Here is a 14,931-nt window from a genome sequence, read left to right on the forward strand (position 1 = left end):
AATGCTATTACTGTAACCCTTTTTGAAACATTAGACCCAATGCTGTATAGTTATTCTAATGTTCAGTTGTGACACTAATCCACACACAGAAAGAACAAAGAATTCAAACTAGTCCCTGCAAGATATGTTACACCTACAGTGTTGATGGCAGTCTCTGTGACTCCATTGCCTACTGCTGAAACACCTTTTCTAGATTTTTGGTTTCTATTTTTACAGCTCCTTTTTACCAGTCCACACTACAAGTGATATCAGTTTCAACAGCTGTCAACTGACGGCCCTTGCTTGTGTCTGATTGATACCATCCTGTTCTCTTTCTGTTGGTTCCCATGTAAGTCCATATAAGGAGACGGCCTCTCAAAGAGTTTATTTAAACAGAACTGCCAGAGACAGAGAGCAGGGACAGCCCGGCATTAGATAAAGATAAGATAAGATAAGAGCCAAGGTGAGAAAGTCGCCAGGTTGAGATTTGTTCGGCTGGAGAGATGGCCGGCTTGGCACTCTGCAGCTATCGCTCCCCCCAGTTGCTAAGCTCCTTTGTTTGTGTGTTGCTGTGCCTTTGGCATCGCTGGTGCGTATCAGGTTACATGTGGGAATGAGGTGTAGTGTTAGTTCAGCAGTTCCTTTGTCCCCCAGAGTTGTGAAGCTGCTATCTCTTTACTAGTCAATCTGGGAAGCTTTGAAACTACTCTGTGTAATTGCGTAGCGTACCCCTGGGTTTTTATTCCAAACACAACCTTAACTGGAATCAGAATATTCAAACGCATGATTGAATTACACACATCCAGATCCACTCTCACAGTCCGATGTGGGTGTGTATGGGGAAGGTGTTGGAGTTGGGTTCCATTCACACAGTCTATTGTTTGAGTTTGATGTCTCTTGTGTAATGAAGGCTGAAGCAATAGTTTCTATTGTACAAAGCCAACTTCACTGATTAAATAATTCCAGTTATGGTTTGATTAGCGCCCGTTAAAACAATAAATTAGTTTTAACCAATTAAATCTATTATTCCAGGTCCATCCTAGTTATCTTAGCACCACTTTACTGGAAAAAGGGAGGCTGTTTCATTTGTTAATTAGTTTTTTTGTTTAACTTCAGAGACACATGTTGTAGTTTACAGTAAGAAATACCTGTGTCAACAACTATTTACTGCACTGAAACTTAATTAATTACATACAATTAAATGTAACAAATAGAACGTCCCCTGTTTTAATAGCCTCCATAGTGTAACCAGATCTGCATTCATGAGCTGTGACGGGATGTCTCTTGTAGCGCTGCTATGTGTGTGTTTGCTAAATGTTGCCGTTGGTGCTAATGTGTGTACACATGATGAAAGAAGTAGGCCTACTGCTGTGCACACAAGCCCTTTGAGACATGGCAGCCAGGTGCTGTTATTGAGACCAGCTGTCCACTTGATGGCTTTCTATTGGAAAATAACTTTTTGTCACTTTCATTAAGGATATCAGTTCCCTTGAAAAGAAGAGGAACAGGAATTTTATCAGTCTGAATTTTTTCTAGCTAACAGATTATGTGTGAGCAGCACCTCTGATATTCTAATTGGACAGTTCTGTTGTCTGACATGTGAGTGGCAGGCCTTAAGAAACATGTCGCTCCACTGCACTCTTTACATTTCAGCACACAGTAAATTGGTCTTACATTCTCCCCAAAGCTTCCAAAGCAATATTGCAAGCTTATCCCTTTTTCTCAGCACATGGGCCTATCAGTTCATCCCCACCCACCCCCCTAATTCCCACTCACTATCAGCTGTGTGAAGGCAACATACAGAGTTAAAATGTTGGTATTATGTGTTTTTTTTTAAAGCAGTAAATTTAAATTTTCATAAAAAATGCCTCAAATGTTCCTTTGACAAAGCTAAACATTGCCTGCTGCAGTACACCTCCAGTGACCACACAGCTTTCATTTTCCACATTATTATAATCTCAACTTTTTTTCACCCTCTCCGACTCATTACAGACCTTAACACTTGCATTTTCATTTCAATCCCTCTTTGCTAACATATACATTATTATTCCCCAGCAATGCTCGCTCCAGTTGCAAAGTTGAAAAGTTCAAATGTTAAACAGAGGCTAGCACTGCAAGGGAGTACTGCCATAAAACACAGCAGGCTGGCGATTATACACGAGAACACAATGCACTTGTTGTAGAAAAGGTGTGTGTTTGTGTGTTTGTGTGTGTGAGTTAAGGTGTGTGGGTGTATTTGCCGAGCTGAAAGACCTCCCTATCAGTGTTTGAGAAGTCTATCTCTTAGTGTAAAGCTAACCCAGAGAGCCATTGAACTGCTTTGCTTTTCCTCATTACCTCATGCGTCACTGTCATTTACACAAAGTAGCTATTTATAACCAGTGGAGGTTAATGAAAAATACATGATCTCTTTCTTGTCTTCCTCAGGTCCGAACACTATTTGTCAGTGGGCTACCGCTGGATATTAAGCCTCGGGAGCTCTATCTCCTCTTCAGACCATTTAAGGTATGTTTGTATGTTTTAAATGGATGGGCCGCAGCTATTCTTAGCAGCTTTTCTTTCCAGCAGTGAATGGCGACCTCCATTAATGGTGATGAAATAAACGGCAATGGAAACTTTCCCGTGAGGTTCAAGTGTCTGTGTTCACTAAAGCCGAGGTTCCATCACATCTTGATCCATGCGAAGCGTGTGTGTGTGTGTGTGTGTGTGTGTGTGTGTGTGTGTGTGTGTGTGTGTGTGTGTGTGTGTGTGTGTGTGTGTGTGTGTGTGTGTGTGTGTGTGTGTGTGTGTGTGTGTGTGTGTGTGTGTGTGTGTGTGTGTGTGTGTGTGTGTGTGTGTGTGTGTGTGTGTGTGTGTGTGTGTGTGTGTGTGTGTGTGTGTGTGTGTGTGTGTGTGTGTGTGTGTGTGTGTGTGTGTGTGTGTGTGTGTGTGTGTGTGTGCGTGTGTGTGTGTGTGTGTGTGTGTGGGTCTCATGGAAAAATGGCTCTCTGCCTGCGATAAAGAAAAAGAAACAAAGCTATATGCTTCACCTCAGAAGCTTGACTCTGTCACATAAATAGTCCTAGTGTTTAGTTCAGGTGAAGGCATATGGATTCAGCAAGCTTGTTAGACTGTCGCCCTAGAATAATACACTGTAATGGGGCATCAATACACTTTAAGTGAATAATGGGAAAATTGCTATGCATCTAATCTGTCCCTTAGTTAATGCTCATGGTATGTACTCTGAGTAAACCATCTATATCATGAGTGTTGAAAGCAGTACATCTCAATGAATCAGTCTGTATGGCTTCAATATTTTTTTTTTACTTTTATTTTAGTGTTTTTTTTTCTTCACATAAACAGACAAGGAATACAGAAAAAAAGTGAAATAAATAACTAAGACAAAATGATTAAGAGAATAAGCTCTAAATACACAAGAAACAAAACAAAGCTAAAACAAAAACAAACCTGGGGCAAACCTCACACCTTTTGGTTCCCTATGTGCCGCAGCACTGGGCCCCATATAGCGGGGAATTTATAGGGGTGACCTGACAGCTCATAACGTAGCCTTTCCACATGTAGAATGCCCACCATTTCCCTCAGCCAGGTTTCGAATTGGGGGGCCAAGTCGGACTTCCACAGCCTCAGGATACATCTTTTGGCAATTACTATGCCACAAACCATGATTATGCGTGCATTGTGGTCCAATTTTTCCAGGGCTGTGGAATGTCCGAACAGGGCGGTTTCCGGATCAGGAGTTAAAGACACATTTAAAACATTAGAATACCATTGAAATACAAGACGCCAAAAGTTGTAAAGATCTGGACATTCCCAAAAGTGGTGAGCAAGTGTACCCTCGGCAATCTTACATCTGTTACATGAAGGCGAAAGATCTGGGAAAAAGTTATGCAGTTTAACCTTAGAATAGTGCAATCTAAGTGTGACCTTACATTGAATTAACTGAAGCCTCGAGTTTATAGAGCAGGATTATGCCAGATTGGGGCGTGTATGGTCGTGCTCGATAGTTCACAGGCCTTCCTAATTTGGTTCAATATGCGCTATTTGACTGGTGAAACAACCTAGCTTCATCAGTGGTGAATCTGCAATGCATGAATCTGCAATGCACTTCTTCAGATGCAATTTCTATTTTAAGATATTTTGGGGAAAAGAATCACATATTTTAGAACATTCAGCTACCTAGATCTTTTTATACAGCAATATATTAGTTTGTTTGACAAAAAGTTACTTTTTCTCAGGTCTGACTGACATTTTCTTTCTTTCCTTTCAGGGCTATGAAGGTTCCTTGATCAAACTCACTTCCAAACAGGTATGCTACGAGACACACTGAGCACTGTGCTTCTACACAAAGTAACTAAATGAACCAAGGCATGAGTCAGTGTCTCTTCACACTGGTACTGTTTGCATTACCCAATTTCTTGCTGATCAGCACCTTTTAATATCTTTCCCTTCTGTATCCTATTTTCTTCTTCTCTCTGGAATGTGTGATTGGTTGTCAGGAGAAAGTTTACCTGGAATGGGGAGAACAAAGCTTTATCGGGGGGGAGGAAAAGGAAAAGCCTTCGGCAGTGGGCTAGTTCATAGTCGCACACTGTCAACTCCGGCGGGGTGCGGATAGGAGACGGGAAAATAATTTTAAAGGTGTCAAAGCGAGCGTTTTTTGATAAGAGCCGTACTGACGATTGCGTTTTGCCCACAGGGTCTGCAGGACTGAAAAGGAGCCCAGTTGACAGGTGTCCACACTTATACTTAAGCAATTTAGCTTCATGTCAGTCTAGTTATTAAAACGTTACACTGTTTCCCAAGACATGACACGCTCATTAAAAGGGTTTAGGGTTTAGTATAATACCTCTAACACTAAGAACAAAGCAAAACTTTAAAATCCCATCGCATGAATTGGGATTTCCCCCTTTTGTTGTTTCACTGGTATGCTGTTAAAGGAACTAATTAAATATAGCCTACTTCTTCCTTTTTGAGTAGATTTCAGCACTGTTCTCAGTAAGGGTTGTTGTGACACTAATTCTGTCAATTGTTTAAGTTATAGTATTGTGCTTTGGGCTGCCAATCAAGAGGTTAATCAGCTAACTATGTTTCTGGACAAGTTGATTCTTTGTGTTGTATAGAGAAATGTCATCGAGAGGTTCCAGTGGGCCGAGGTGACGGCTTCAGGTGTCTCAATGTGTCAACAAATCCCCATGCTGGGAAAAAAAATTGCAAACGTATTAATTTACTTCAAAAATGACCTGAGTAGAGAAGAGTGATCTAAGAAGACCCTTTTCCTTCACACCTTGCTGCAGTGATGTACAGATGAACCCCAGTTACCCCGGTCACATCCATAGATAGTATGTACATCACTGTTGGAACACTGTTACAGGTGCAACAGAGGCAAGGAGGAGGAGGAGGGGCAGGACATGTTTCTTGAGCTTTGTTGCTAGGTTGGCCTTTACTTAACCTGCAAGATTCCAAATTTAAATAATGTAGAACAATGTTGGCTTGTGCAGATTGTTGTTGCTGTTTAATGCCCAGGTTAGACACTCAACACCTTTGCCCCTCTCTCTGTTTGCACCTAGCCACCTTACCTCATGCTTTTCATAATTGCCATCTTCCCCAGGCCAAATGTCAACCTATGCTTATGTTCAGGGCTTCACACAGTGCCAGGGCAACATTCCTCGAAGGCTCCTCTTTTGTTCTGAGCGTGTTTCCTCTAGACTAATGGCAGTGACGGGCGGCCAATGTAAATCAATCAAGTCCCCAGAACTCAGAGACATGCCCATATATAGCAAGCTCTCATACCTTTTCTTCTATTTATATATTCCAGCAGTTACGCTTTCCTGCTCCGGACGTCTTCACTTATTCCCTCTTTTCTTTTTTTTTCAATGCTTCGTCTTGCCTTTTTTCCCCTCCCTCCTCTGCTTTCTCTACCAGTTCAAAAATTCCCATAACCCCACACTGCTTTTTTTCCAGATCACACGGTGCAGTGCGACCCCATGGGAGCGACATGTTTAGAGATTTTCACCCCCTCCCATCATCCCCCCATACACACCACGCACACACACACACACACACATCCAATCTATATATACACTGGAAGAAAAAATTGTATTCTTTGTTCATATCTGCAACAGTGGTTAAAATGTGACAACCAAACCTTTTTTTTTATCTTTTTTTTTTTTTTAATAATCTTCTTTTGCTTTTACCTCTTGCTCACTCACCTCCACTACTTCTCAGACTCTACTCTAGAGTGATGTCACCGGAATATAAAACGACAGCGGTGAAAAAGGATGTGAAGAAGAATACGTTGCATGGTTTTCACCTGACAGGCCTGTTTAGAGCAGCAGGTCTTAAGAAACTATTTCTCCCTTTCTCACCCTCACTTTTCTTTCATTTTTTACCATCACCTTTAACTTCTAAATTCTCCTTCTCAACACACACCCTTCCTCCTCCGCATTTGTCTTCTTTTTTCTTTCTCTATCTCTTCTCCTTTTGCAGCTTTCCCCTCTCTCTGCCTCTCTCACACTCACTCTTACATGCACTTTCTCGCTCATACATTGCCCATATTTGGGCATATTGGAGCTGAATGATGAACTCTGCTTGTACTATGTTAGCGTCCACCATTCCATTTATCCTCTCTCTCTCTCTCTCTCTCTCTCTCTCTCTAAATTAATATGAGCTTTATGTGTATGACCATATTAAAACAGTGTTGACAAAGCACTCAGTAATAGTTAGAACAAGTACACTTAGACACAAGTATACATATGACATACACAAAATATAGAAAATAGTACATATATATATTTATATATATGAGATAAGTCAGTAAACATGTGTAATGTTTACATTTGGGGCAGTGTAAGAGGAATTGCTGCTTCTTCACACTGCAGTCTTCTTTAGGTCTTCTCTCTCTCTCTCTCTCTCTCTCTCTCTCTCTCTCTCTCTCTCTCACTGTCACCACAGTTTTCTAAACAGGGCAAAAGAGAGAGTGAGAGAGAGAGAGAGAGAAAAAAAGAGGGGGGTTGGGCATGATAAAAAAAGACAAGAAAAAAATAAGAACATGTCTATGTCACTCAGACAGAAATGCCGACTCAGTTTTTCTGCCCTAAACCATGTTTCTTCCTTTTGTTCTGTCTGCTTGTCTCCCCAGCCAGTGGGCTTTGTCAGCTTTGACAGTCGATCAGAGGCAGAGGCTGCTAAGAATGCCTTGAACGTAAGTGTCATGCCCTCTCCCTGCTCCACTGCAGCACCAGCTCGCCCCTTCTATGTCTTGTGATGAGTTCAAATCGCATATTTCTTGCCTTCGTTCGCAAATGCATTTGATATCAGAGAAATCCAGACATTCCTAACATGTTCCCATCACATGCAGAAATGCCAAGAGAAGGTATATAGTTAAGACGAGCACATCCCTGCCTGCTCTGCATACATACTGAATCTTTCCCTATGAGTTACCAAAGCCTTTTCCCTTAAAGCCTTTGCAATGGATCCTGCAAGGTCAGGAGAAAAAAATGAGCTCTCCTTCCAACATCTAAATAGAAGATATTGATCTTGGGTTTAATTTTAATCTCACTCATTCCAGTGCGTAGCTCGGTAGAAAGCCTTGATGAGGCAGAGTCAAATATGAACCGGAGCCCGTCCTCACAGGGTTTTATTCAGCTCTCTTGAAACAAAAGTATAGATAGACCATAATGAACGCCGGCTCTCACACAGCTTTAGTTTCACTTTATTTAATTGTTAAACCCTGTCTAGATACAAACCACCTCTTGAAGTGCTGCTTGAGCTTGTTGTTGATGACTTTTATCATCCTCATAAAGTGGGACCATGACAACACGAGCAGAGGCTGTCAGATTTTGGATGTTGAGATACTGGTTACGCATTAAAGGGCAGAACAATGAGTTGGAGAAGGGATAGAAAATGATAAAGTTGTTGTGAGCCAACAATAGTCACGACTGTGTTTCCATTGAAGTGCTCAGTGGGGCTGGGAATTGAGCAGTGCTCTTGTTTTTTTTGTTCGGGGAATGTTCTACGTCCCGGGGGTCGTATGGAGATAAGCCAGATCCTGCAAACATCTATCTGCATATTGAAATGAGGGAAAGTCAGAGAAAACTACAGGAAAAGAGGGGATTTGTTTCTCTGCAACGGCAGTCCTGTTATATCTTCTCTTGACAGTGGAGTCAGTGATTCTGGAGAACGCTTGTTATCAAAATCACTTATTGTCAAAATCTGTGAATATCTCTTCAAGATCCGCTATCTGTCCGTGCTGTGTGCTCGAAAAAAAATCTAGTGTTAATACACAGCCTAGGCTCTGTGAATGGGCATGTTGCTAGCTAAGGTGGGCCCCCTTTGATTACATACCCTTTGTTTACATACCCTTTTACAGAGCCTAGGCTGTGTATCAACACACACAGGACAGTTAGCAAAACATGAGGAGGTATTCACTGTTTTGGGATTTTATTTTTATTTTGACAACAAGCCTTCTCCAGACTTGCAGACTGTACCTTTAAACATGAGCAGATATAGCTTCTAAACTAAACTAAACTCTAACTCTAAACTCTTTAGCTAAACAACAACAACAGACAGTCATAACCAAATGGTATATACAGTAAGCAAACTGAGAATCTGAAGAAAAACCTGCTTCAAGTTGGACACTCAATACAGTTCAAAGTGAGGTGTGCTGAGGCCTCATTATACCCATGTTCCTTATTATACCTCCGCAGCCCCTGGACTGGCAGAAGCTGCGAGTGCACTGAGCCAAGGCAATCCTAGTTGATTCCCTCCCTCCCCTTCAAGAGCAGAGTCATCCCTGGCTTGTTTCAGCTCAGCCTTTACCCCTCAAGCCCAAGGGGACAATCCTAGCCGCTTCTCGCTCTTTTTTTGCTGCAGAGAACTTCACTCTCTTCCCCTCCACTGACGTAACCTTCCATGTGTCCTTTACAGACAATCGAATGGGGTTAATTAGCAGGTGCTTGTAATCACTGATGAAATGGTTCTGTGCTTCCACAAACAGGCAAGCACATAGCTGCTTAGTTTGTGGACCTTTTGTTAACTCCACGCAGTCCTTTTTTTAATACCCGGGCTAAAGTAAGCTAGAACAAGAGTGATTCAGACAACTGCACACAGGTGGATACTTTTTGATGTAGAACAAACTGTAACACAGCAGCACCCTTTCCTTGGCTGGTGATGAGCCGGGTCTGGTATGTCAGAAGGCATCTTAAGAATTTGCCAGATTCCTTGGCTCACTTAAAGCGAGTGGAGCTTGCTATTATGTCATGGCCAATGGTGGATTTGATTTCACGATATTCAGTTACACCACTTGCAGAGTTCAATAGGCTAGCGCAGCGAAGAGGGCCTTGTGGCTTGTCCGTCCCTAGTGTGAACAACATCACACGCTAGCCAGGTTTGTGTCATCAGCTTCTGATTTTTAATTGCTGGGGGTATGGCCTGTCTTCGCCACATGATCCAACCCCATATAACACTGCAATCCAAAGTGAGCCCTTTACAGCAGGCCTCAAAGTCCACGCAACTAAAAATGTCCTCTAGCCGCCAAGAGTTGGCCTGTAAATCAGTCATAAAATGCAGAAATGAAAGGTATACAAAGTGACAACTCCCGACATCAGCCAGGTCCCACTAGACATCCACACAACACCCAACAAGGCTGAGAATGCAAACAGTTGAAGACATGCATGAGAAGTGACTCCTCGGTGGGCTAAATTGGTCTGTTTTCATCGCGTCTTCAAAGCACAAGACAGCAGGTCCATCAATGGCTCTCTCTTATTTATAACATCGCCACTTCAGAGGTGGAGAAAATAATTCACTCTGGCACGGTTGCTAAAGCAAAGTGTTGTTCTAACGTCTGATGTCATTAAGAGTCATCATGCGGTGAACAATAATCTTGTTCAACAAAGACACCTCCCATGGTGACAACTTTGAGCAGACTTCCAGGAAAAAAAACTGTATATCTAAGAAGTGTTTTTGCAACTCGTCCTGCATTCCGGTTGGGAACAATAAGTTGTTGGCACGAAATATGTCTTAATTCCCAACCACTGGGGAGTTGGTCAATAATAAATGTAATCAGCGTCCAAAAAATAAACCTACAATTCTCTTAAAGGTGGAATCAGTGATTCTGGGGAATGCTTGTTGTTGAATATAATATAATAATACTGTATGTGCACTTAAACAGTACAGTGTTATTACACAGCCGAGGCTATGTGAATTGGTACGTAAACAAAAGGGTAACATTCCCATTTACAGAGCTTAGGCTGTGTATTAACACTGGATTTATTTCAGCGCACACACAGTACGAACAGGTACCGAATCGTGAGGACTTTTATGTTTCAATTTAGAGAGACAATTGAAAATATCATAAAGACATTATACAAAGAAAACTGGCCAATGTAAATAAAATGAAGAAAAAATAAAAATTCTTCCACTTTGCAGCGTCTATCAAGTGTCTTTTAACCATGATTATAATAATTATAAAATAGTTGGTAGAATCTGCTGACACATAGCTCTGTTTGATCCTCACAGGGGGTCCGCTTTGATCCAGAGATCCCCCAGACCCTACGGCTGGAGTTCGCCAAGGCCAACACCAAGATGGCTAAGAACAAGCTGGTCGGCACCCCCAACCCCACCACCAACCAGCAGAGCCCCGGGCCACAGTTCATTGGCAGAGATCCATGTAAGTGCTTGTGCTTGTAAAAAGACTGCGGCTCCCTTTTTGGCCATTAGTTTCTCTTGTTCGAGGTGACTGGACAGCCGTCTCCCTTTGTAGGATTGTTTGTCATGAGTAAGGGGAATGTTGTTGTGACTATACATGTGTAATGGAGATGGACTTGGCTGCTTATCAATGAAAAGTAGATTATTTTTTTCTTTTAATGGTGTTGTGTCTGTTCTTTATTTAAACATTGTCATACATCCATTTCTCTGCCAAAAAGTATATTTTCCAACTATTAAAGCCATAGTGAGTAACTTAGCCCCCCCTCCACCCCCCCCACAAGGACAATTTGAGTAATTACAACAATGAGGTAAGCCTTTCGGTGATTGCGTATGGGTTTTATACCTTCTGCTGTACATCCAGGTTTTTTTCCTAGCAGTAGACTCAACAACTGAAACATTTCTTGGGTGCTTTATGGTATTTTTTTAAGCTCCTGCTCCAGTGTCAGGGGGGCAGGGGAACCAGTTTGGAAATGCTACCGTATTGACAAATACAGAGAGCTTGAATGTCACCGTCATTAATTTACACAAAAAAGTTACACACTACTAGCCTGGTCCAACCAGACCATCGTACTTCATTTCATTTGTACAGAAGGTCTGGAAGTGCTGTAATTGGCAAACGTTCACTCACTTGGAGGCGGGTGTCTGTTGAAGTTTAAAACTATTGGATCTGCCCAGTGCCACTCTGGATTAGCCAACCAATCACATCACGTTTGGTCAGACGTATGTCATGAGCCGGCTTCTGACGGTGCGTTTCAGTTGTACAGGGAAATAGGAAATTTCCGACTTCACTATATTGTAGTCTATGGATCTACCGGTACCTGGCAACAGTAACTTGTTAGAGCCTAACGTTAAGTTATTTGGACGAGAAAGGTTGTAGACGTCCATACTTTCCCGAGCAGATGCACTGGAACACAGACAGGTCGGAACTCGGAACTACCAAGTCGGAAATTTCCGAGTTCCGAGTATAAAGGAACGCAGCATTCAACTGAAACTGGAGCGCGACTTCGACGTCATCGTTCTCAGCCACTCGCTCTGATCGCTGATTTGACCGCCAAAAATTTGGACGAGCAGATTCCATGAACACACCCCACCCCCAGACTGACTACTGAAGGGAAATGAAAATTGAGCAGAAGTAGGTAGGCGGGTTGAGCCAGGCTAACACACTACAGCTTTAATGCAAAATGTTTCTTAAAATCAGATTCTGTGCACTTCGCAAATTGATGCACTTGATTAGAGTTTTCCCCCTAAACACCCTAAATGTCCCCTATTGGATTAATGATGTATTAACAGTGTGTGTTCTCTGTTAGCCGTTAGCTGTAATTATTTATACTCCAGGTTTGAGTTTGAGTACCAGGCGTGAATGGAATCTGCTAATGCAACTCTGCACCTCCCTGACCGCCCCATTGGTTAAACATTTTTCTAAGGAGTTGATAATTTTGCAAGAATCAGCCATTGATAGTTGAACATGCGCCAGCTGTGGTCCTACATTCTTTCTAAATGACCAAGCTGCTCTTATCTTGGGTCTTTTTTTTTCTTTTTTTTCGCCAGAGAAAAACGGGTGTGTTCTCTCTGGGCCCCGGTGGAAAATGGAAGGAAACGATTAATGAAACCATGACGTTATCACCAGGGAGAGAGATTGCTGTCATTTCCTGATAAGAGATGTTAAAATCAGCCGGGTTTTTTTTCTGATCATGCTCTGATAAACACTAACCAGGAGACACAGAGGGCACGCTCCCTTTGAAACTGACTAAAGACTTCCAGGTTTTTTTCTGATTCTCCATTTAAAATGTTCTGTACTGTAGCGCTCTGCACTGTCACCTATCTCTTCTCTCATGCACCATGCTCTTTTTTCACGATCACTTCATACTCAACTTAGTGGGTAGCTCATCAAATCGGAGATGCTTTCCTGTTATTTTTTAGTTTTACCCAGTTTAGGGCAGTATAATTGGCTGTTTGCTAAGCCCTGCTCCCTTATACATTTACAATAACAACTGGTTTCGTTGTCTGGGTGTTTTTTTTTTTCCTGATTCTTAACCCCACAAACAATGTAAATGTTAGTTAATAATGATGTGCTCATTGGTATTGGAAGTAAGGCTTGTTTACTATGGTAGAATCGTATCATACACTTGTGTTTTTTGCTTTGGAAATGCAAACACTGCCATTTTCCAAATTCTAAAATGATTATCTGACATTTATTATCGGTTTAGGTGGGGGGGGGGGGGGGGGGTCAGTGATTCTGGAGATCGCTGTGTGTGCACCGGAGAAAGAAAAAAAAAGGTGTTAATACACAGCCTAGGCTCTGTAAACTGGTATGTAAACAAAGGGGTATGTAAACAAATGGGCCCACCTTGGCTACACACATGCCCATTAACAGAGCCAAGGCTGCAAAATGAACACTCATACAGTACGAACAGGCAGCAGACCATGAGGAGATATATATATATATATATATATATATATATATATATAAAAAAAAAAAAAGGATTTCGACAACAAGCGTTCTCCAGAATCGCTGACTCCACTTTTAATGCAACCCAGTGTGTACCCGCTTTGGCATGTTGGGTAATCCAAGCCTTTGAATAGGGGTACAATGCCTAGTTACCGCTGCTCAGCATTGATTAAACGGTTACTGTTTAAGAGGAAGGGGTTAGTGAAGATTCAGTTGGTCTTAAAGAGATACAAATGAAAGGAAGCTACTTCAGATGAGCGATACTCACCTGCAGCAGTGCACTTCCACAAGCACCTACACCTGCCGCCACCTTCTACCCTGTCCCTCTCTATCCTCCCCCCATCCACCCATCCACTGGCCCACCCTCCTCACTCCACTCCTCCTCTTCTTTCTTTTGTCCACAGATGAGCTCACAATGCCTGCTCTATACCCCAGCAGCCAAGACGTGTGGGCGTCATACCCGCTGTACCCTGCAGAGCTGTCGCCGGCCCTCCAACCCGCTTTCACCTACCCCTCCTCGCTCCACGCTCAGGTAACCCTTCATCACCCGACTCCCCTCCTGCTCCCCACCATCCACCCACCGCCACCTCCAACACTGCCCCTCCTCCTCTCTGTCAACCCACCAAACAGGTGCTGCTGGCAGGCCTGAACAACAACAGTGAAACAGTAACTTTTCGGGGAGCTTTTCTTACTTCAGACAATGTTCCAGGGATCCAATTTTCCCGTGAAGATAGTTTGTTTATTCAGTTATGAGAATATACATAAGTAAATGTTCACACCAAAAGTTACACAGTGCACCTTTAAAATTGCTTATTTGTGAAATACGGATCATGTGCTATTAATGTGCTCCAATAAACCAGGATGTGGATCAGGACCTTGATATATATTATATCGAATGTGTTTGTTGATAGTGAAAATGAGTGACTCTGTAAATATTGAATTCACAGGGTTTAGTCCATACGTACAGACAGTGCCATGCTGTTTTACCCCATGTCTTGAGGGGAAATGCTGCCCCATCCCATTCACTTCCAGGAATTGAAGTAAACTGAACAAATCGCACCGCTTACACCATGAAAAATGACAGATAAATAATCAACATAGTTAGCTCAACAAATGGGTCTAAAATAGGGGAAAACCATCAGGGCATGCCATAGCTCCACATCAATAAAGAACCTCATATCATATCACTTTGTTTAACCCAATTAGTGGCATTCCTCGTACCACTGAAAGCCTCGTGGTTTGGAAGGTTTTGCGTCATCAATTGACCATCACCTACTTCATTAATCAAATCCCCCTTTCTCCACCAACCGTGATCCAGTGTATTGAGGCCTTCTAATCTTCCCAGCTCCACTGTGGGTTCACATAAGAGTTCACTATTGATCTCTTTAAATTCTTCTCATGGAGCCTGTTTGGCGCTGGCCTGACCCTGATAAGATCTCAGCATTAGACGTGCTGCTTGTTTATGAAATTCTGCTTGTTGATTTTGGTTCTGAAGCTGGCAATAATTTTCTTGTTTTTTGAGTTGTTCATTTTCATTTTTTTCATCTCTGCCGGAGAGTACAAGGAGCACATTAACATTTTCTCCTGCAGATGCTGAGGTTATTAAAGTACAAAGGCCCCCTAGCAAAGTCGCTAAAGCTGTAGCTGAGATGATGTCAGCATTTGAAAAGGAGTTTAATCTGCCTAGCTGGCATTTTTTCAATATGCGTTTTCATACGCGAGCACACACTGACACGCGCACAAAGAGAAGCATGGCTCTGTGATGTCGGCAGGGGGCAGGGGGCTAGCACCTCACAGCC

General features: G+C 42.4%; 1 protein-coding gene across 3 annotated transcripts in view; it reads left to right on the plus strand.

The window, feature by feature from the left end:
- The window catches only part of LOC307269185 (RNA-binding protein with multiple splicing-like), a 43,327-nt gene that overhangs the window by 11,488 nt on the left and 16,908 nt on the right, over positions 1 to 14,931 (plus strand). For all 3 annotated transcript variants that reach the window (XM_080052038.1, XM_080052040.1, XM_080052039.1), the window contains exons 2-6: positions 2,407 to 2,484; positions 4,247 to 4,285; positions 7,118 to 7,180; positions 10,495 to 10,645; positions 13,537 to 13,664. In XM_080052038.1, coding sequence (XP_079908164.1) covers positions 2,407 to 2,484; positions 4,247 to 4,285; positions 7,118 to 7,180; positions 10,495 to 10,645; positions 13,537 to 13,664 — 459 coding nt within the window. The remainder of the gene's footprint in view (positions 1 to 2,406; positions 2,485 to 4,246; positions 4,286 to 7,117; positions 7,181 to 10,494; positions 10,646 to 13,536; positions 13,665 to 14,931) is intronic.

Source organism: Ammodytes marinus, assembly GCF_949987685.1.
Source record: "Ammodytes marinus genome assembly, chromosome: 23".
Classification (NCBI taxonomy): Eukaryota; Metazoa; Chordata; class Actinopteri; order Uranoscopiformes; family Ammodytidae; genus Ammodytes; species Ammodytes marinus.